The sequence below is a fragment of the Eutrigla gurnardus genome, assembly GCF_963514095.1.
Source record: "Eutrigla gurnardus genome assembly, chromosome: 11".
In the NCBI taxonomy this organism is placed as follows: Eukaryota; Metazoa; Chordata; class Actinopteri; order Perciformes; family Triglidae; genus Eutrigla; species Eutrigla gurnardus.
Genome location: NC_139925.1, coordinates 3,253,470 through 3,277,619, shown reverse-complemented (window position 1 = coordinate 3,277,619; position 24,150 = coordinate 3,253,470). Strand labels below are relative to the sequence as shown.

Here is a 24,150-nt window from a genome sequence, read left to right as displayed (position 1 = left end):
GTTGTCCCTTCATTACCTTTGGGCGTCCTAATCAACTCAATAATACTTTGATTTCCAAATGTTTACTCCTCCACGGGAGCAGGGAGTCATAACCGGCGAGGGCGACGGCGACCGGGAGTTGGTTATTTGCTGCCCGGCTGCCTCTCGGCCCGGCGTGCTGGGGGGCTCATTAGCAAGCTGGGGGGACGGATAGGTAACGGCGATAACACTAAACCCAATCGCTGTTTTATAGGCGCCGCTGCTTTATGGCGCTTGCACTAATTGCCTGTGTGATTAGTGAGGTGTCTGTGCCCTCGCCGCTCGCCTCCGACTGTCCTGTGAGCTGAGCTCTCTCATGGGGGGAGGGGGGGGGGGGGGCGTGGGCGTGCGGCGGACCATTGCAGGAGGAAGACACGGGGGCATAATCGACTTTTACCCACCTTTTTTTCTCTCTGCGCCCGTCAGCTCTTTTTCCTGTTTGCTGCAATAAAGACAAATCAACTTAAAGGCAATCAAAAGGATTTTTCTTCTGGAGCGATAAAGTAATCTGTTTCTAACAGTCGGTCCAAAGACCGAGAACATTAGCTGATTTGATCAAACCATCACATTTATCTGATGGAGGTGCACCTCTACGGCGGCGTATTAGGGCCACTGTAGAAACGAAAGAAAACATAACGGAGCCGAGAGAGGGGGGCAATATTCAGAGAAAAAAGGTGCAAATTTGCGAGTTGATGAAGTTTAGTTTAGAGTTAATTACGATGCTAACAACGCCTCTTAAGGTCCTTAGGGTGATGATGTTGATGCTTATTGTTATCTTATGGGTGTTTGTTGATCGGGGGGCGGTTGGGCTAAGATGCTAGCGTTAGCTTTCCCTTGTTGTCATAGCAAAGGCAAACATCCGGTCAAGCAACTCGTTTACATCATCTATGACAAAAAAAACTTGAAAATGTGCAAACTCACAAATTTGCGACTTTATAAAGTCATATATTTATATACTGCCCTCCTCTCTTGGCTCTGTTTTTTTTTTTTTTTTTTTTCCTACAGTGGGCCTAATACACATAAAACATGCATGAAAATAAAACCCGATGTCGACCTTAATACTCGAGTCAGCGCCGACACGGAGACGACTGCACGCTTTAACCGAGGCCCTTGTTTCCGTGGATTTGCATGGAGTTCAGGTTGTGTTTGCATACTTCTCCACGCGACCTTTAGCTCGGCTCCTCGGAGCAGACTTCTGTTTTCTTTGCGTTGCTTAAAAATACCTCCCTCCGTCTGATACTGTCTTAATGCGTTTGCTCTGCTTATGTAAGATAACTCCTCACACGTTACTGTCTCCGCCGGGAGAATCGTGTTCGGTCAGATGTGTGCGTGTGCGTGTGCGTGTGTGTGTGTGTGCGTGTGTGCGTGTGTGCGTGTGTGCGTGTGTGTGTGTGTGTGTGTGTGTGTGTGTGTGTGTGTGTGTGTGTGTGTGCGTGTGTGTGTGTCCGTCCACACCTAACTGAATACTATTTTGGAAGCCAACAGTGACTCACACAGTCTCAAAACACATTTTATTGTGCCGGATATTTTTGGCCTTTTTTATGAGGCATCAACCTCACATTTACATGCCTATTGTCGAAGGAACGGACCTGAAGACTAAATAAACGCTCGTTTTAAATTTGGAATCTTTGCAACCAGTGAAGGAAGTGACCATGTTTGGACTGTGGAGGAGCGACGGGTGGATCAGCACCCTTACTGGATCGGGATCCATGTGGATTCTAGGCTGATTTTCTCGTAGACTTCCATGCATTGGTAGCGTGGAAAGGAGGAAAGGAAAGGAAAGTTTTTTTCTAAATTGAGTTTGAGGTGAATGTTCTCCGATATTCATGGGAAATAAGGTAATATGTTCACTCAGTACGACATTCAATGACATCATCTCAAGACTTCATATCAGAAGCAGCAATAAGTGCAAAACAATGTCAAGCTAATGACCAGAGATGAGCTGATTTTTTCCTGGTCTAATTTCCGTGGTTCTGCTCGTTTGGGTTGATATTGAGCTTCTGTCCTTCACATGCTCACATCCAGGCTTTTTTCCCCTCCGTCTCTTTGTCGGTTGGGCCAGATCCGGGCTGGCGGCCACGTCCGCCGCCTCCATCATCCGCCGAGCGGCGAGCGAGCGAGCGAGGCTGATGGGCAGCAAAGGAGGGGCAGATGTTTCTGCAGGAACTGATATGTGTTCACTTCCACGAGGGATGTCATTACCACGGCCGGCAGAGAAACATGCAGCTGATTAACGGCTTATTAAGTCAAGGACGCTGGCTCGCTGTAACACAAACGCCGCGTGGCGTCCCAGGCTGGCTCGCCGGTGCTGACGGCGTGCCAGTCACAGAGAAGCTCCGAGGCCGAGGCCGATAGCCCTCCCCGTCTAATTAGCCCCCGCCTGGGTCTTGAACTCTGAGCTCCCTTTGATGTACTAAATAAAAAAGTAGGGATGCACCGATACCAGTGGTTCTGTCAGCGCTAACATGCCGGCTGTGAATGCAGCAGTGCATTGTGGGTACAGTTAATTTGACGGCTATAGTTCCCGTGTCTGGTTGTCAGCCAGCTGATGATTAAATTAAAGGAGGTTTTCCCCCATAGACTGTTTAAAGAAGAGGGCGTTGTCATGGTGATATCGTCCATTGGTTTGTGGGGAAGCTTCGAGTTCTCTGTTTTATTTAACGGTTAATTATTAACTACTGCATACTCTGTATCAGGGAAACAATGGAATAGAATAAACTTTTAAATCAAATATATAATCAATAAGATAGATTTAAAAACAACAAAAACAAGATAGCACATAATAACGGAAAATAAATAAACAACATCAATTTGTAGATAAATGAAGAGGAAGAAGTACTATGCTTTTCTGGTCTATTATATTATATATATTTATTATATTCATACTAATACAAAATCGTCTATACATTACAACAAAAAATAATGTTTTTGAAAGTTATTGTTCAAGCTATAGTGGTATTATTATACTCATATCGTACATCATGGTATCGGTGCCATGGAAGCAGCTTTCTGCCGTTCCCTTGCAGGCAGAACTCAGGTTCATAATGCCGGTGTGTTTCTCTCTCGGAGAGCCAACTCTGTTGTGCTCAGTAAATAAAGCAGCGTCTCCCCGAGGGCCCGTCAGGATCACAGGAAGTGAGCGGCGTGGACACGGAGGCGTGGAGGTGGCTTTACCGCTGATCCAGGACAACGGCCACATCGGTAAACGTTGAGAATCTCATCGTGTTCCTGCTTTAGTTGGATCTCGTCTGTAAGCCGGGAAATGTTTGCTGGAGATGTGGATTTACTCCAAAACACCTCCTTCCTTTTGTCTTCTTCTTCTTTGTTTTTATTGCCTGTGAGGTCGGTGCAGTGCAGCTCGAACATCATGAATTGCAGCGATGTGTGTTTTGAGTGGCGAGTGCAATAAATGGGTTCAGGGTTATGAGAAAACAGAAAAACACAGACAGCAAATAATGGGCCTCGGGATGCTCAAACATAACACTGTTTCTTAACAATACCACGCTTGTGATAATATTCCTCTGGACAGCGCTGATGAAATGTTCCTGTGTGCGGAGGAAATGAGAAACCAGAGCTAACCTCCGAGTCCACGCGTTCTCACAAGTCCACCTTAAAGGATATGATTACAACTGAGGTCTTATTTTGCAGTTTTCATTTATTTATTTTTTTCAGTCACGATTTCTATCATCCTCGAGGGATCACGACTCCGATGGGTGAAAATACAAAGACGTACCCTGAATCACCCTGATTTTGGCAATTTGCATCAAACCTGGCATAAACACACCTGGAGGATGAAACTCACTCTTTCCAGAGATTCTGGTCTCTCAGATTTCTATCGGAATAAAACCTAAAAATTGGGCTTTTTTGTCCAAAATTGTTAACAATAAAAATGACCTCATGTTGTGTCACTGTATTACGACGGTATATATATATATATATATATATATATATATACACACACACACACATCACGGAGCCGTGAGAGGAGGGCAATATTCAGAGAAAAAAAGTTGGGAATTTGCAACTTTATAAATATAGCCACTATCAACAAGTTGCTTGGTCTGCTAACACTGCCGTTGCTATGACAACAAGTGGAAACTACCGCCCAGATCAATGTTTATTGATCCAGTTTACCCATAAGATGACAGTTTGTCCTCATATAAATAAAAGCAACAATAAGCATCAACATCATCACCCTAAGGACCTTAACGAGGCGTTGTCACACGTACATTCATGCACTTTGATTGGTCGCTACGTGAACGCTAGCCCCTTTTAGCATTTAGCATGCATTCAGAAACCCACGTGGCCTTAGAGCCCGGCCCTTTGTGTCGTGGACTCTAGACCCGGCTCTCCGGTCCAACGTAGACTCATCACACCTCGTTAGTTCACTGTCTCCTGGTCTTCTCGCTTCTCCTTCCAAATAAGGCGGTTAAGCAGATGTGTGACACGTGCAGAGCTTAATGTGGCGTGCATCCGAACCCTCGCCGCCGCCGCCGCCGCACAGCTAACCTGTCATTTGCATTATGAATAACAAGCCGGCAAGTTGGGAGACAAGCCTCTCTCTCTCTGTCTCTCTGTCTCGCTCTCCTGGCTGCCGACTCCTCGCTCTCTGCCACGTCGGCCTCTCGGCTGCCAGCCGGAGACGACAGCTCCGTGTTTCTCTGCCTCGTCTTCTCGCCAGCGTGTCAGGTCCAGTTTAACACTCGGAGGCAGGATGTGTCAGAATCACAGCCCTCTCTCTCCCTCTATCCCTGTCTCTCTCTCCGGGCTGTCTCACTCTCAAGGTGAGTCAGGCCCTCGTCACGTGGCGTCGGCCGTGTTTGCCAGCCAGGAATACTCATCTGCAGAAAGCAACGTTGTGGAGTGTTTACGGCTGTGGACGGGGGAGGCGGGGCTTGTTCCAGCTACGTTGATTGACAGCTTGCAGCGAGAGAAGCGAGTCCAGAATCCGCTGACTTCCTGTTTGTTTGTCCTCCCTTTCTAGAAAGACTTCCTGGCAGCGACGACCGAGCAGGACATCTTCGCCCATCTGGGTCTCGAGTACATCGAGCCCTGGCAGAGGAACGCGTAGGCCGGCGCCCCTCCCGTTTAGGCTGATGATGATGATGATAATGATGATGCGTACCTCACTGTTTGTCCCATCTGCTCGCTCTCTCTCTCTCTCTCTATCCCTGTGATTTTCCATACATTTGTGTTGTTGATAATTCTGCTTATTCATTCTGGTCTGTTGGAGAAGTGATCGGTCTCCTATAGGAGAAGTGTGACTCGCCCAGGGTGTAGGAGAGAGGGAGGGAGAAGACAGGAAACGATGAGACGAGGACGAAGAGGGAGGGGGGGCTTTTGTCGAGCAGAATGTTGTAATCACCCTCCTCCTGGCAGGGAAGTGCTCGGCGTGAAGCTGAGCCGGGTCCCTGGGGGACGCCGAGGCGAGTAATGAGCTTCAGACAGAGGGAGTGTTCGTCGACGGCGTTTAGCCTCCGTTTAAAGCCTCGCGTCCACTGGAGATCATTTAGCTGGCGCTCGGCGGCCAATCCAGAGGACCCGCGGTCCCCGCCTCTAACCCCCCCCACCGGATGCTGGGCTTGAAATTAGAGGCAATCGGCCACACGGGGAAATCCTGAGGAATTCAGACGGAAGGTAAATGAGGCCGCTAACCACTCGGATGGTCTTGGCGTTGGACTCCGGTGCATAAAACATCCATTATCTTATTGCTTATGTTTTATGTATGATGCCAGCTTATTAGGATTTGTGTCCTTATTTTCTTTTTTTTCCCCGTTCGGTGGCTCCGTAGGACAACCATTCTACTAATGAAGGAACTTTATTGATCCCTGTAGGCAATTTGGATAAATCTGCCCTGTACTGTCTGCAACCCCCCCTAAACCCACTTTCCCATAATGCCCCTTGCTTTTATCCCACGGTGCCTCAACAAGAGCAGAGACAGATGAGAGCCAGGCATTCTAGTGAATCACCCTATTTAAAGATCTTTAAGTAGAACAGTCCGGCGCTTTGAGGACTCGACCCGGTCCTCCTCCCGCTCTGGCTTTCTTTCTCTCCCGACGCAAAAACAAAACCTCGGTTGCGGTTTTTCGAGCAGATGGAACGAGCTCGGTCTCCCGAGTTATTCTAATGTTTTCACTTTATAGACGCGGTTGAATTCTTACCACAAAATGGGAAATCTCTCCAGAGTAACAAAAAAAACTGACCTCAATAATTTCACATTTGTCCTGCTCTCGTTTCCCCTTTAATTGTTTTTCAAGCACGGATGGGATCTTTTCCCCTCCTTCCACATTAAATATTCACCAGAGCAACGGGGATTAAAAGGTTGTCGCACTCAATTTAAGAGTTCACACGTTGTTGTTTTAGGTCTTAGAGAGTCTTAAACTGTTTAAGCTGTAAAAACAAAGCTGCTGCCGAGCCTCGTTCCCCCGCCGAGCATACGTTTGCATGAGATCACGCTTTATTAAGTGGAAGCAACTTTATCTGAGGGAGCAGGAGGAGATCGAACCCATCATTCTGGAGTATTTCAGCTCCTGCTGCCTACTTTTAGAGCATGTATTTGTCGTATAGAAATGAGAAATGGTTCCTTTTCAGCGTCACATATATATATATTGTGTGTGTGTGTAAAGTTAAAACCAAACCTTCACCCTCGCAGCAAAGCGCCTCCTCTATTTTTATTCTCTCCCAGTAAAACAGCCCATTGACTTTTATTATGATATGTTTCAAACAAACAGACACACAAACATCAAGTCATCACTGTGCTACTTTGCTGTACTCAGACTAAATATTTGGGGGAGAAATTACTTGACAAATACTATTAACTCACTACTGTCCAAAGTCCAATGTCACTCTGAGAAATAGTTTTCTAACTCACTTGTTTATTCATCACTTTCAGCCAATCACGTGTGGCCTTTTTTTCTATGCAAATCACCGCCGTCGGCTCCTCGCAGACTGGCGCTTTCTTTTTTCTTTTTTTTGCATGTTTGATGTCTGAGGTCTGACTCAGATGACAGATGTGTGAATGTATGTAAAAATTGCTTTGCAGGAATTTGCATAAAAGTACTTGATTTGCTGACAAAATGTTTTTATTTGGCCGTCCAATCAGTTTTCATTTTGTATTTTTTTTTACCTATGCAATCATTTCCAGTCCGCCGGTTTTCTCTCCGTGACGTCCCGGCACCTGAAGCCGTCCATCACTGCAGTCTGACAGGCGTTCTTTTACCCCGGCCAGATCCATCACGGCTCCGGAGCTTTTATCGACACCGTGATGGTGAACGGCAGCAAGGTCTCATTCATTCAGTGTCTGCAACATCGCAGCCTCCCTGCTGACCTTTTAACAAGCATGTGCACCGGGATACAGTCACGGATGGATCACCTGCTGCCACCGGCTCAGGGGGGCCGAGGAGGGGCAAGGACGCCCCGGACCAGGACTGCTTTAAACTGATTAACAATTGTTCCCACATTTCTTTTGTCCACCAGCCGACTAAAAATGACCACGAAGACAAGAGATGTTTACGAAGAGATGCAAACATGACCGCAAAGAGACACAATTGACCACACAAGAGATATGAATTGATATTTATAATTGAAAAAAATGCAAAATAAACCACAAAATGACTACAAAGAAACAAAATTAACCAGAAAGCTACGACGACAGAGAAGCTACGGCCGCAAAAAGATGCAAATGGACTAAAAAGGGATGCAAAATGACTACAAACGGATGTAAAATGACCGCAAAGAGATGCAAAACAACTACAATACATGCAAAACGACTGCAATGGGATGCAAAACTACTACAAAGAGATGCAAAACAACTACCAATAGATGCAAAACATCTGCAGAGATGCAAAACGGCTACAAAGAGATGCAAAATGACATAAAGAGATGCAAAACAACTACAAAGAGATGTAAAACTACAGAGATGCAAAACAACTGCAAAGAGATGCAAAATGGCTACAAAGAGATGCAAAATGGCTACAAAGAGATAGAAAACTACCAGGAAGAGACTCCCAGAGACTTCTTCCATCATTCACCCATGGATACATAGTGATGTAAAATGGCGTAAGGTCATCCCGCAGCTCTGTCGATTCATCACAGCGGATATTATGAGGTTGATGGAGAGAGCCGATGATATGAGGACGCTCTGCATTGATAGGAAGTGCTCAGAGATTAATGGGCGGCTGTTTGAGGAGGACACATGTACCCGGGGGAACATGCATCAGCCATAATGCCTCTCCAGAGATGGTCTGAAGATAGAATATGAAGTGCACTTTTTCCTCTCAAAGTTACGTGACAAAAGGTCACGGCGAACAATGAGCGACTAACTGCGTAACGTGAATAATTGTGCGGAGGCTTTTCCCGAGCGAGCGTCTGCGAATTAAACGCCTGGAAGGAAGCTGACGCATCGGCGTGATTATCATCCGAAACCATTAATGCAGAGCAGAACATCACAGTTATCATCACAGTGTGATCCGCCGGAATGTCTCGCCTTTCATGTCAAATATTCAGCGCCTGAAAAAGGAGAAGGCCCACTGAAAATAGATCAGAACTCTGATAACGTTGGAGCGCCTTCGTAAACTTTCCCTTCGTATTGTATGGGCAGACAGTGATTTATTGGCTGTGCTGTGGGGGGGCTCGAAGGCAGGCGTTGGGGGCCGGTCGGAGCCGCCGGTGGAAGGTGACAGAATAAGGACGCGGCGTATCCTCGCCTCTCAACGCCTGTCACCACGTCAACTCAGCCGGGGAGGAGACGCCGGGCTGAAACACAGAGGAGACGCTGCTGTGATGTGTTTGCATTGAGTGAGCAGGAAGAGAGGATTCATCGTGACCCTGTCACCACGTTCTCAAAGCCAACAGACGAAAAAAGACAAACACGTCCATGGTGAATAAATATCAGTGTGAGTTTCTTCCATTTTTAATTAGCCTGAGATCTGTGCGATGGGCGCAGATGTTTCAAATTGATCTCGGAGATGAAACTCCCGCCGGTGTCGCCGTGACTTTCAGACTCTGACGAGGACGGAGCGACGCCCACCAGGAACCATCGCACAACAAACTTGAATCAGAGGTGACCCGCTCCCTTCGTGATAAACGACCTGCGTCCTTGGTTTCGGGGGAGGGGCGGACAGTTTGGAAGAGCATGCGTCCTCCTCCACAGGTGTCAGAGGGAGGAGGAGGAGGAGGAGGAGGAGGAGGAGGAGATGAGCCATCTGCTGTAACGTGTCACCACCACTCCACTCCTCCCTCAGCTCTCTGCTTCGTAGCAAACAGGCAGAGGATCAGATCTGTTGCTTTGGTTCGACTCGGTAAAGACCCTCGTTGTACTTTATCTGCAAGTCTGAGTCTGAGGAGACCCAATTAATCAGAATCATAATGCCTCCAAACAAAAATCAAGCATCCTCTTTCTCTTCACTTTCACCTGACCTTTGTTCTCTCTCTCTGATCTCCATGAACAAACAGACGGTACACAAGATGTGGTTGTCATGGTGACGTCACCCGTTGGTTTGACGGCGGTTTTTAAGCCTTGACTTTGACAACTTGTATTTTTTGCAACCAGTGAAGGAAGTGACCATATTTGAACTGTGGAGGAGCGACGGGTGGATCTGACGAACGTCTGGCAGCAACACTTACTGGATCTGGATCCATGTGCATTCTGGTGTGAAGTTGCTAACAACGTTAGCTTCATAATTACAGGTCAACTTGAGTGTTAACATCATCTTAGTAGCTAACTAGCATTGGCAGGTAGTGACCTGTCAATCAGCAGGTAAGCCCCGCCCCCTAAAGCATCCCCTGCTTTCTGGTCTGGTGGACTCTAAATGGACCATAATGTACTAAATGAACATCATGCTGGATTGAAGAAGACTTGAAACTAGAGATTGAGACCATAAACTCATGTTTACAATGTTTACTGAGATAATACATCAAGAGAGAAGTAGGACCATTTTCTCATAGACTTCTATACAACCAGAGAGGAGTCGCCCCCTGGTGGCCAGCAGAGAGAAGTAGGACCATTTTCTCATAGACTTCTATACAACCAGAGAGGAGTCGCCCCCTGGTGGCCAGCAGAGAGAAGTAGGACCATTTTCTCATAGTCTTCTATACAACCAGAGAGGAGTCGCCCCCTGGTGGCCAGCAGAGAGGAGTAGGACCATTTTCTCATAGACTTCTATACAACCAGAGAGGAGTCGCCCCCTGGTGGCCAGCAGAGAGAAGTAGGACCATTTTCTCATAGACTTCTATACAACCAGAGAGGAGGCGCCCCCTGGTGGCCAGCAAAGACAATGATAGGTTAAGGCACTTCAGATTTGGCTTCACTTCTGTGAACTGGAGGTTACATTGCTTGGGTTACGAGGCATCCAAACCTTCCACAATAAGAGACGTTTACTTTGTTTTTCTGATGGACTTTAATTTATTCCTATAGCGTTGTTCTAGTCTTTTCGACTTTATAAGGTGCTTTACAGTCTACATGCAGAGACTGGTGCAACCATGACCACTCAGTAACACTCATACATACTGCAAAGACACTATTTACTCCAGCATCCTCTGGGCATTTAAAATATGAATGCATTCAAAAAACTCCTCCCTACATCATCTATTCACCACAGCCTTCAACCCACCCTCACCCTGTCACCGTCCCAGTTTGTCTGTTTGTTTTCTATTTGTGTAAAGCATCCTTGGGTTTCTAGAAATTTAAGTTATTATTATTCATATTCATTGAAACACAAACACATCTGTCCCGTTCCACCAGAAACCCCGTTACCTTCCCCAACAACACAAGTTAAGGATATTTTAAGTTGTTATTAAGTTGTTCAAATTTGGAAAGTGACTATTTAAAAGTCTGTCTGTCTGTGAGAGATGGTCTCTCTCTCTCTCTCTCTCTCTCTCTCCGTCTCTCTCTTGTGTGTGTTTGTCTTTTGTATGACTTTGACTTTAACGGTAATCATCTGCGTGCTTTGCTTCTCGATATCTCCTCCTTTGTCTGCTGTGTGTGTGAGTGTGTGTGTGTGTGTGTGTGTGTGAGTGTGTGTGTGTGTGTGTGTGTGTGTGTGTGTGTGTGTGTGTGTGTGTGTGTGTGTGTGTGTGTGTGTGTGTTGAGTGTGTGTGTGTGTGTGTGTGTGTGTGTGTATGCATCCGTCTGTCTGTCCTGCAGTCAGTCTGCTATTTCTTTTTCTCTCTTCCTCCAGTTATTCCAGACGGACCTTCTTCCATATCAGGCTGCTAATGAGGCAGCACTGTTCGTTCTGTGGTCCTTTGAATTGATGGGGGGGGGGGGGGGGGGGTTAACCATTTAACCCCGCCCAGCGCTCCTCTTGACCCCTTTGTATTTTTAGGCTTCACCTCATTTCATGCTGAATAAACACCGACGTCTGGCCGCCCTCGAGGAACGAGTCACATGTCATCCCCGATAGCTTGAGCAAAAAAAAAAAGGAAATGTAAATCGCTGGGTAGACAGGAGAACAGTGACGTGTTGCCTTCGGCCTTTTTGAACGAGCACACACGTTTCTGACGGTCACATGACCGCTGGCGTTACTATGTGGCGTCTCTGGCGTGTAAATAAAAAGCTGATAGGCAGTTTCATTTAACACTTTAATACGTATAGGTGTGAAATCTGCTGTAAGACTTACAAGCGCTTTGATTTTCAATTTAACGTAAAACTCTGTTTCATTTCCACTTTTATAATTGCATCATTTCGACTTTACATAAGCTTAAAATTGCATATTGATCATTATGAAACGCTGTGTGAGCTCCATCTCCTCTTCATAACGAATGTTGAGTCCTCACCAGACCCAAGGAAAACAGTATGTAAAAACACTTTAACACAGTGTATTTTTGTACTACTGTTGGTTGATACATCACCAACTGTAAGCATCGGTTTCTTCTAAACATGCTAAGGCCTTCACACAGCAGTGTTAACCCTCTTTCTTGGTGCTAGACGGCTGGAGCAGCGTGTCTTCGGAGATTAGTCATGAAAAAACAAAGTACAGCAGAGCTGATGAGAGCCGTGAGAGTGAACCTATACTACTAAACTCTAGAGTGCAGGGGTGATTTTTGTCTGGAATTCCATTGGATTTTTGCAGAAAATTAACATTGCCTTTACAATACTAATCCTACAGATTTTGTTCAGTAAGATAATGCACTTTAATAATTTAAAAGAATCTGCAGAAATAAAAGAATCAAACATCACCATAAAGGCAGCTTGACGGCATTTTGTTGTTAGCAACTCCTTATTTTAAAGACGCTTTAAAAATTCACCAGAGGATTATTTAGTCACATTTTATTCATTTCAGGCACCTACAAATAAAAAAATACACACTGACTTCGAGGCAAAGGGAACCAGAAGTGCAAAAACGCTGACTCACTTGTGGGTTTTTAGGACTCGTTCCTGCAGGACTCTTTTGATTGATGATCCTCGGTGGCTTCGTCACATCATTCACATAAATATCAGACAGCTTCAGTCTAGTAGTACTAACGTTACACTTGGATCTGATCCAACAGCAAGACCACATGCTGAGGTGGCCTGGCTCGCACTGATCCTATTCAAGGTGTGGACAAGATGTAGGTCCTGTATCCCCCCACAGCCGAGACCAGTATTCCTATAAAGCTTCTCCACTGGACCTTTGGTCAAACCATCCAACACTGATACGCCTCCAGGGTTGTGCCGGACCTCCTTTTTTCCCCTCAAACATGTCTGTGCAGGAGACCAGGGAGGAAAAACACTGGGAGAAACCTTTAAAGAGTTTCTAAAGAGACTTTTAAAGAGAGACTCTGTGTGTGTTCAGCTCTCTGTACTGTTGGAGCTTCTGACTGAATCTCTGTGGTTTGAAGTTTGAGTTTCTCTCCTGCGTCGCTCTTTGCACCTTCAGATATCTGCTTGACTGTGTAAGGCTTTGAGCTGTGGAGGAGTTACTTTTTTATCACCAAATTAGTCGAGCTTTGTAAGCAGTTATTCTTCAATAACAACAAATCCACAAACACTGTAGGGAGGAGGAGAAAGCAACAAAAATAATGGGGGAAGTTTACTGTGAAGATTTATGGGAAATAAAATGTTTTTTGTTAAACCATTTGTACAGAAGTCATGGTTACACACACTCAGGAGGCAACCTGCGGTTCTGAAAGCTAATACTGAAGTGCCATAAACTTTCTCTCTGCTGGCCACCAGGGGGCGACTCCTCTCTGGTTGTATAGAAGTCTATGAGAAAATGGTCCTACTTCTCTCTGCTGGCCACCAGGAGGCGACTCCTCTCTGGTTGTATAGAAGTCTATGAGAAAATGGTCCTACTTCTCTCTGCTGGCCACCAGGGGGCGACTCCTCTCTGGTTGTATAGAAGTCTATGAGAAAATGGTCCTACTTCTCTCTTGATGTATTATCTCAGTAAACATTGTAAACATGAGTTTATGGTCTCAATCTCTAGTTTCAAGTCTTCTTCAATCCAGCATGATGTTCATTTAGTACATTATGGTCCATTTAGAGTCCACCAGACCAGAAAGCAGGGGATGCTTTAGGGGGCGGGGCTTACCTGCTGATTGACAGGTCGCTACCACGCTACCAATGCTAGTTAGCTACTAAGATGACTTTAACACTTATCTGTAAAGTTGACCTTGAATTATAGAAACTAACTTTGTTAGCAGCTTCACACCAGAATCCACATGGATCCAGATCCAGTAAGAATCTTTTCTTAACTACTTTTTAAGCTATTGCAAGACATAATCATCTTTCCTAGATCTGAGTTTATCTGTAATTGTTGTAAACACATCACTAGTCAAATCCTGCTCAGAATTACTGTTGGGAATACTTTTTGTTAATCCTATGGCATTTCTATTGAGAAACACAAACAAGTGATAATGATGTCCTATAAATCTGTTGTTGTTTTTTTTATAAGCACTCATTGTGTCAATCTGGATGATTGCTCCTGTTTAATGGGTGTAAAACGAGGAGATGGGTGTCATCACTGGGTGAGTCCCGAGGCATCTTTGATTGTTCGTCTGGCATGAAAATGAGTCCCTGTCCTAATTTATTTGACGTAATTTATCATTTCTTCCATTCACACGGGAGTCGCTGTGATAACCGCTGTCTTGGTTTCTGCCTACGCGTTACTTTTTTAATGCTAATGCTTCCTGAGGTTTGACAAGAAAACCTGCTACATTTCAGTACGGATCACGGAACAAACCATTATGTTGTCCGTTGACTTAAAAAGAGGAAAAAAAGAAGCAGGTTTGAGGCTCGCCGACGGGGATCAGACAGTCTGCAATCAGTCTGCTGCTCACACTTTACTCCTCCCGTTCCTCCGATCTCGTTCTCTTCCTCTCATCCCCTTGCTGGTAGCGATTAGCGTAGCAGCCAGAGCTGATGAGATTTCATTTGATGGTGAGCCGTAATGTTATCTTTGAAGGATTGCAAAATCCTTTTTCGGCTTTTCAAGAGGACAGAGTGAACATTTTCTGATGACAGTGTTTATTACCCCCCTCCCCCGCCACATAGAAGTGAGATGGGATGGGATTAACAGAGTAAATGACACGTTTGAAAAAGGCCAAATGTTTTCCCTTCCTCCTGGATTTTAACAACTCAACACACCGCAGGAGGAAGAGAGACAGATACCTCAGTGTGATGACAGGAATAATAATTTACACCATCCGTCCTCCTGCTGTTGTACACTATTGTTATCCCCATACCCGGGAAGACGACGATCAGTCAGGCAAAGGGGATGAAAAATCACTGTGGTTTAAAACTCTTCCTGGCAAAACGGCACTAGAATAGACAGATAATAATAGATGGTCAAACAAAAAAGACTCTGGTTTTGTCTGTCAGATTTTGTTGTATATGAGGTCAGTGGGACGCAGTTTTAATTAAGAAATGTTGCCATATTTAGTGGCGTTGGCCAATTGGGGCTGGCACAGCCCAAAATAACTAGATGGGGCCCTGAGGGTCCACCCCCAACAGGTCTAGGTGTTGGGCTTGCCAAGGCAAGACCTTTATCTTCCCAAACTGTTTTTTAGATCAGGTTCAGGGGCTCAGAGATCCAGGAGGTCAGGGGGCTCAGAGATCCAGGAGGTTCAGGGAGCTCAGAGGTCAAGGAGGTTCAGGGAGCTCAGAGATCCAGGAGGTTCAGGGGGCTCAGAGATCCAGGAGGTTCAGGGAGCTCAGAGGTCAAGGAGGTTCAGGGAGCTCAGAGATCCAGGAGGTTCAGGGGGCTCAGAGATCCAGGAGGTTCAGGGGGCACAGAGATCCAGGAGGTTCAGGGAGCTCAGAGATCCAGGAGGTTCAGGGGGCACAGAGATCCAGGAGGTTCAGGGAGCTCAGAGATCCAGGAGGTTCAGGGGGCACAGAGATCCAGGAGGTTCAGGGAGCTCAGAGATCCAGGAGGTTCAGCGGCTCAGAGATCCAGAAGGTTCAGGAAGCTCAGAGATCCTGACGGAGCTCAGAATAGATCCACTCCTCCTTTGCGTCCAAAGAAGCTGATTGAGGTGGTTCAGGTATCTGATTGGAAAGCCTCCTGGCACCTTCCTGGGAACCCGCCGGAGAGACTTCATATCCCATCTGGCTGGGGAACGCCTCTAGATCCACCAGGAGAAAAACGTTGCTGGAGAGAAGGACGTCTAGACTACCTTGCTTTCCATGATGTAACCTTCAAATTAAAAGCTTACCAAGAATCGGAGAGACTGAGCCATTTGAGCAGCTGGAAGGCTTTTAATCTGAAACATTGGTAAGAGTTGTATTGACAGTCGCTCAAAAAAAGACAAAACAGTGATTGGAAATGATTTGGTGGATGGAAACACTAACCAGTGTTTGACGAATTACAACGTGCAGTTGTTTTATTTCACTGCAAACTTCTCACCACGAAAAACGCTCCTTTTTTTTAAACTAATGGCACAATGTGAGTTTTCTTGACTCCCACCTCTCATTATAAGCTTCAACAATACTTGGAACATTACGGGGCCTTGACTCCAGGTCTGCAGGCTACAGGCTGACAGCTGGAGGTAATTCACTTTGCCTCATTTTGCCGCTGCTAACGGCTCGTGGGATGATAACGGCGGCGCGGAAGCTTTAATCATATTCCTCTGCCTTCAAGAGAGATATTGCTTTTTCTCACAGTATAGTGAGTGTGTGTGTGTGTGTGTGTGTGTGTGTGTGTGTGTGTGTGAGTGTGTGGCTGAGGGAAGTTTGTGTGCGAGGCCGGTACGTGTCATGGGTGGCTTGGGGACATGTATCATCGATCCACGACTCTGGGCTTCCTGTACACGAGGTGGCATTAAAATGATCCATGGCCTCTTTCCCGTGCTAATACCAGTGATATTGAGATATCAGACCGCTGTTTTCTGGCTCTGGGGGGTTAAGGGGGGCGTATACCACGCCGCCAGCAGGACCGAGAGTCCTTCCACTGGGGCCGCGGTGATAATCTAATAGAGACATTTGTTTTGTGTCTCCTCTTCAAGCTCCAAAAGAAAAGCTTTGGTCTAGGGGTCCCAGCCGCCGCCGCCGCCGCCTCTGTGGCGTATAAATAACAGTAAAACAAGTGTAACACGCACCATCTGGTCCTCCGCCGGTGTCAGCCTCCGTCACAGATAGGCAGGACGAGAGGGGCGATTAGATGACGGGAGCCACATGGAATCAAAAAAATCAACATATGTCTTTTGTTTTTTTTAGCTGTTAAAAATAACACCAAAGTGGAAAATTTCTCCTTTGAATATGCAAAAAATTATGATGCCTCACTTTTGCACGCGTGGCCGAGGGTTTTTATCTGAAAGTACACAGCTGCCATATGTATGATCACCTCCGGCTACAAATCAAAAATGAGTCATTAAAAATGTGTCCACAAGCAGGATGTGGGCAGGAAGCAAGCTGCCACATACAGTAGAGTTCTGCACGTCAAGAGTCTCCTGAGGGCTTTCAGCCGCAGACAGAAAAAAAAAAACATACTAACTGTTGATGCAACATTTTCCCCTCTTCCTGTTATCTCCGTTTCTACTCCATCAAGTTAAGATGTCTGGAAAAGGCAGCAGCTCGTTACCCTCCTCGTGATTGTCCTCTAATTCATTTCTGCGATATCAACCGTATATATTTTTTTCCCCATCACTTCCATGAACCCCGATCGATTCAGGGAGCAGAGCATGTTCCATTACCCAGAATTACTCGCCCATTGATGGGCCAGAAGGGATATTAATCAATGGAACCTTTGTAATTAACAACCTCGCTGTTTCTTCCCAAGCCAAACAAAAAAAAACGGGATTTTGGCCGTTTGAGGCTCATTATTAAGAGCAGAGATTATGGTTCGCTATTGATCATGTGTGAAGACAGTCGATACCCAACATCCAATGAAAAATGGTTGTTTCTTTATGACCGTTTCCTGCAGAGAAAAGCAGTTTGCCCTCCTTTTTTATCAAGATGTTCAGATCAGGAACATTTGATCAGAGGTGGAGAGGAACAAACATTTCATCAGGTTTTCTACGATTACTTTTTGAGCTGAGCTGAAGTTTTTATGTTTCTTGGCAACTTTATTCGTTTATTCCCATCTGATGCTTGTAACGCTGTTAAATAAATACTATAAAAGCAAAACACATTCTATCAAATGGTCAGTCCCTCTGCCAACGCCGTGTTAAATAAAACCTGTAGTGGATCCAGCGATGGCAGCGGAGACACACAGATCGCCAAACGGTTTAAAATGAATAAGCATCTATTTAATGGCGTTCATGCTGAAATATGTGTGATACAATATTTTAGATTTATTTTCAGGTTAAATTGACTCTCCTGATCTAAAATGATCCTGTTAAACGATCATGGAGCCCACACGGTCACTAACTGCACTCCCTTAAGAAATACATTTAAAAAAAAAAGCAATTTCAGAGATGACGATGTCTTTATTCTCTACGATTAAAAATGTGTGCTAATGCTAATAAACATTAGCTACGCAGGTTTTTAACGTAGAAAACGTAACATTTAAGGAACATTTATCTCCTTCCAGCCTCTAATGAGTTTTCAATCAACGTTTCACCAGGTCTAACTGGAAATCCACAAAGTATTCATGTATTAATCGATGTATACAACAAATCATATTTGACATATTAAAGACATGTTTTTTATTGGTGCATAACAAGCTGTAAACTGGTTTATGATGTTTATATAAGAAAAGTGAGACTGAACCAGAACAGCAAAGTTGTGAGCTACAAAAAGCAGTAAAAAAGCAGGGAAACATGTTTGTGTGCAGCGTTGTGTGAATCCTCGAGGGTTTTCTCTTTGCTAACTGTGACAGAGTCCAGACGCCCTCGGAGTCGTCGACTTTTCTGTCTTTTAACTCGTCTCCGCCGTGTTTTTCTTCCTGTTCGGCCGGTTTCCCTCCCAAAGGGCTCCGGATCGGCCTCGTTAGTGCTTCATGCTCCTGCAGCTCCGTCCAGCTACACATCCTGTTGTGATTCAACCTCGTTAGTCCCTCCCAGCCAATCAGCTCCCTGCATTTTGTCCCGCCCAATCACCCAGTATGATCTCCACACCTGCACCTCGTCCGCTCATCAGGCCAGTTCACACTAAAGTCCTGGTTTTCCCGTTCAGTCTGGTTTCATTCTGTGTTGCTGCATCGAACCCTCAATCAAACTTATTAATCATTTATCTCCAACGTTCCTCATGTCCAGCTGCTCCGGTCCTCATCACACAAATACAGTCAATATATCCATCGCTGCTGCTTTTGCAAATGTTGCAACCTTCAGGGTTACCAGACACCAATTACCTTAATTTTGAGGATTTTTTTCTTTTTAAAAAGACTCCAACTTTTCAAATCTTCCATAATAAATGAATGACCTGCGACTTGGGTCAGAAGTTAATGGGCAGTGAGGGCGAGAGAGTCCAGGAATGCCTCAGTAATTAGGAGAATTATTATTATTAATTATTAATATTCACACATGCATGCAACTCCTGACCTCTTCGGGTCACTTAGGTAGCTTGTAACTGCAACTTACTTTACATCACGGCTGCAAATACAGACGGAGAGGAAATAACTTATATTAATAAATAAGTACATAAACTTATATAAATATTAATAGTGTTGGAGGTGACGGCCTCCATTCCTTCCCTTGACGGTTGCTCAGTGGTGCATGAGGAGAAAAAACAGTTTGACTTCAGAGTCTAAAATGATCTCATTTAATATCTTATATCTGCACATCCATAGCAAGAGATATGAGGTTTCCTTTCAAACGTCCTGCTGAGGAAAACTTTCAGGATAATAATTCTGAATGAATTGCACCTTTTTGGGTTTAAAAGTCGTAGTATTTTCAACAGTGTGAAACTCAAATTACGTCCAGCAGACACACACACACACACACACACACACACACACACACACACACACACACAGTCAGTGAATATGATGTGTTTACTTTGTTTATGAGCTGAGCAGAGTCAGCTGAGAGGAGCCGGGCCGGACGGACAGAACCTCACTCATCTACGACTCATAATCCTCCACAAACGGTGTAAACTCAGAAAGTCAAATATTTACCCTGAACACCTCCCGGTGTGCACACTGCTCCGGAGGTATAAGGCCTCATTACCGGGGAGAGCCGTGGATAAAGTTTAATAACACAAAGGTCACTTCATAACCGGGTCTTAAAATAATCCACGCACAAAACACAGGACGGAATATCACTGTGGAATAACTGCATTCCCACCCCTAATATCTGTGATATCTATTAAAGTACGGCTCAGTGGGGATCCAGTCGACATCTTTCTGCCGTCTAAAAGCTGCGTAGCTTTGCTGCTGTAGTGCTCACTAATTAAACTTGTATAAGGAAATTACACAAAAATGGGTATGAAGTCACAGGAGCAATCCAAAACTGTCAGAACTGATTTGAAGGTGAAACTATATTTACGTTGTGGTCCAAAATGTCATGTGATAATTGGTTTGATATTAAAGACACATCAAATAATCGTACCAAAAACAAAATTAAACTCAACGAGATATCTGCCCTATGATCAGCGACTGTTCTCTGCAACGCGACAGCTGTGTGGTTAGCCACGTTAGCGGTTAGCTCTAAAGCTGTTTACAGACAGCGTGAGTCACTGCGACCACTAGAGGTCCTCCAGTATGCAGCCAGAAGGGGCCACCCAAAATGTTATGCAGTTTGCTGCAGCACAATGCGAGATCAGCCGTGGACAGACAGACTCACTCACTCACTCACTCACTCACTCACTCACTCACTCACTCACTCACTCACTCACTCACAATGGACAGACTGTCAGACCTTGCTGCAGTAAAATGAAAGGTTCTCTAAAGGGAATCTGGTGCTCGGAAACAAGAAATGATATTTATATTGCTGTATGGAGTCTGTTTATTGGCAGCAAGCATCCCCAACTATTACTTTAGATACATACATGACAGGAAAATTAATAACTGTACATGTTGTATTCTGATAATCCTGAACACTTAATGGACAGAAATAAGCAGAATCACTCCCAGAAGAGATACCGTAGACTGACGGCAACCTCTTAAAAGCTGCTCACTGTATTTAGTGGATCCTAATGCAGGAAGGCCGACAGTCGCTCTATTACCACTTCAATTATAATGACAGCAGTTTGCTACGTAAGTGGAATAATTACATCTTCGTCCCTCAATCTGACAGCATTAAAACGTCCACCACCATGAGTCCGGGTCTCTGCTTGGCAGCTGAAGTTCTCGCCGGTACAAGATGATATTTATTTTTTAATGACGAGCACATTCCAGTTCTGAATGTTCAGTTTGTAGTGCAGCAAAGCATTGTGACATTAAATGGCTTCAAACATCGTAAAAGTCGCCCGTTTGCTTTGAATTCATGTCGATCAAATTGCTGTCTGGAGTCATTAAACATCTCCAAAGTAACTTCTTCTGAGAGCAAGACAGGCAAACGTGGAGCATGAAAGGCACACGTTAAAAAAAGCAATTATTATCTCACATTAAATCCATCCTTTTGTATTTGCTTTGTCACATATGCACACATACGTGGTTTTATCAGCTGTTAAAGGGTTTCATAGTCTGGACACTAATGTGATCCACTTTGCAGAGAAGAAGTCGAGACCGTTGGTTCTTCCCAAGTCTCTCGTTTTATAATTTCCTCGCTTGAACCGAAGTCGCTCTGGATGGCCATCGAGGAGGCCGTCCCACAGCTCGTATTTCTGCTCCGAGGAGCGAGGAGACATGAGGGGAGATCTCCGAGGAGACATCTCTGAGGAGACATGAGGGGAGATCTCCGAGGAGAGATCTACGAGGAGACATGAGGGGAGATCTCAGAGGAGACATGAGGGGAGATATTCCAGGAGACATGAGGAGAGATCTCCGAGGAGACATGAGGGGAGATATTCCAGGAGACATGAGGAGAGATCTCCGAGGAGACATGAGGGGAGATATTCCAGGAGACATGAGGAGAGATCTCCGAGGAGACATGAGGGGAGATCTCCGAGGAGATATGAGGGGAGATCTCCGAGGAGACATGAGGGGAGATCTCAGAGGAGACATGAGGGGAGATCTCCGAGGAGACATGAGGGGAGCTCTCCGAGGAGACATCTCTGAGGAGAAATGAGGGGAGATCTCTGAGGAGACATGAGGAGAGATCTCCGAGGAGACATCTCTGAGGAGAAATGAGGGGAGATCTCTGAGGAGACATGAGGAGAGATCTCCGAGGAGACATGAGGGGAGATCTCCGAGGAGACATGAGGGCAGATATTCCAGGAGACATGAGGGGAGATATTCGAGGAGACATGAGGGGAGATCTCCGAGGAGACATGAACGGAGCTTCTGATGGATCTCAGCATCGCTGGAGTTTCATACCGGAGTGAAGAGAGATAACTGATGAGACTCCAGTGAACCTCTACAAGTTTAATATTGGATTTGTTTTCTGATTCACTGTCGAACAACCAAAAATATCTTTATAATTATGAGAAAGTTTCCTCTTGACATGAACTGCTCCCCCGTTAACTTTTAAAATAGACATAATTAAAGTTCCTGAGCGTCTGCTTCGATATGAGTTGCGTTATTTAAAGTTTCCCCAAAACATTAACGCGAATGAATAAATTCAAGCATTCAAAAGACTCTGTGATCATATTCTTGGTTATCAAATATTGAATTAGCAATTTAGAATATCAATAAATACAGACGGAAATTCTGAATAAAGAACATAAACGTAGAAATCCAGAAGGCAGGTTGTTATTCATGTGCAGATGTTTGTTAAACAGGAACCACAGAGTGGACACTGAGAATGATCACGCCTTTATTATTAATAGTGCAGTGCAAATATATACAGACAGCTGATTTCTCTAAAACCAAATATTTCCTCGTTTCCTCTCAGCGCATGGTTTCCTGGCGTCTCTCCATCCGCCCCCGATGGGACTAAAATGCAAGGAAAAGACACAAGTGAAGGAAAGTCGATTCAAGAGACTTGAGATGCACCTTTGGGTCTCTCTCTCTCTCTCTCTCTCTCTCTCTCTCTGCTATTAATTGCAATTAAAGTAAATGTTCCAGCGGCGCACCACAAGGAGCACCGTCCCAAATTAAATGAGCCGATATCTGGCAATAAATCTCAGAGACGTCGGCGCTGGACTCGGGTTATTTCCACCGGATACGGTGATGAAGGTAAAAAAAAAAGAGGGGGCCGGACGTTTTAACAGGCGTGGGTGTGAGCGGTCCATAAAGATGAGATCCAGAGGTGAGTGAGATTGTAGCAACGCTCCGGTAACGATGACATCACCTCCACCTGCTCAACCAATCCTAATGAAGCGCTGCGTGGACTGAAGGGGCTTCTGAGGGGAATTACATGGTAGTTAGTTTATACTGTGAATGATTTCAGCTAAGAATAATAAAAGAAATGATTTCTATTAGCAATAACAGATGGCATGTAATGATGCAATTATTAAACATTAAGTTAAGATTACACGCGTCGCATAAAGATAAGCACGTCGCTGGATCTCATTAGTTTCCATTATATTCAATCAGCGCTTGAGATTAGCTCAATCTGTCGATTTCATGTCGAGCAAAAGTCTGTTTTGAAAAGAAGTAGCATTGATCGGAGCGGCGGCGACCGGCGAGAACAAGGATCACGTGAGCAGAAAGAACGGAGCGAAGGGTGAACGAGGTCGATGACTAAAGATCATCACGCAGTCTGTCTGTCAGGTGATACGCTGCCGCCATTATTTTGGAGCCAATGAAGTTCAAAGGGTGAATTTTAGACACAAAAGCATCCTCACATGTGTTAGCATGTGTGTTAGCATTTGAAGCAACGAGTTTGACATTATGGCCGTCGCCATCTCGTTTTTTTGCAACCACTGAACTGGAAGTGATCATATTTCGATCTGGATCCATGTGGATTCTGGTGTTGAAGCTGCTAACGAAATTAGCTTCATGATTCAAGGTTCAACTTTACAGCTAAGTGTTAAAGTCATCTTAGTAGCTAACTAGCATTGGTAGCATGGTAGTGACCTGTCAATCAGCAGGTAAGCCCCGCCCCCTAAAGCGACTCTAAATGGACCATAATGTACTAAATGAACATCATGCTGGATTGAAGAAGACTTGAAACTAGAGATTGAGACCATAAACTCATGTTTACAATGTTTACTGAGATAATACATCAAGAGAGAAGTAGGACCATTTTCTCATAGACTTCTATACAAGCAGAGAGGAGTCGCCCCCTGGTGGCCAGCAGAGAGAAGTAGGACCATTTTCTCATAGACTTCTATACAACCAGAGAGGAGTCGCCCCCTGGTGGCCAGCAGAGAGAAGTAGGACCATTTTCTCATAGACTTCTATACAACCAGAGAGGAGTCGCCCCCTGGTGGCCAGTAGAGAGATTGCAGCTTTAAGGCACTTCAGGTTTGGCTTCACTTCTCAGGAGCAGCTGGTTAGTTGCCAGGACTCAGAGTGTTTTGACTCCTGTGGCAGGAAGGGAGAAAGGGCATGCCGGCTCAGCAAACTCTCCCTAAAGGTAACAAAGGAAGATATTTCTCAAGGGTAATGGCTGAACTCATCTCATCACCGTCGTAAAAGGAGGGGCTCGCGTTATTAACTCTATCTCCACTCTGCCTAATGTAGTGTGGAAAAGTCTCATGCAGATGTAAAGTAAATCCAGCGAAAGATGCCTTCCATCTTTCGCTCCACACTGAACAGGGAGCAGCATTTAAAGCAAAGAGCCGAA

The 24,150-nt window shown here is 45.1% G+C and overlaps 1 protein-coding gene across 1 annotated transcript in view; it reads left to right on the top strand.

Moving 5' to 3' along the window:
* dntt (deoxynucleotidyltransferase, terminal) overlaps nucleotides 1-5,281 on the top strand; it is a 67,646-nt gene extending 62,365 nt beyond the window's left edge. Inside the window, exon 11 of the mRNA XM_084020581.1 lies at nucleotides 5,003-5,281. Coding sequence (XP_083876707.1) covers nucleotides 5,003-5,089 — 87 coding nt within the window. The 3' untranslated portion in view covers nucleotides 5,090-5,281. The remainder of the gene's footprint in view (nucleotides 1-5,002) is intronic.
* The last annotated feature ends 18,869 nt before the right edge of the window (nucleotides 5,282-24,150 follow it).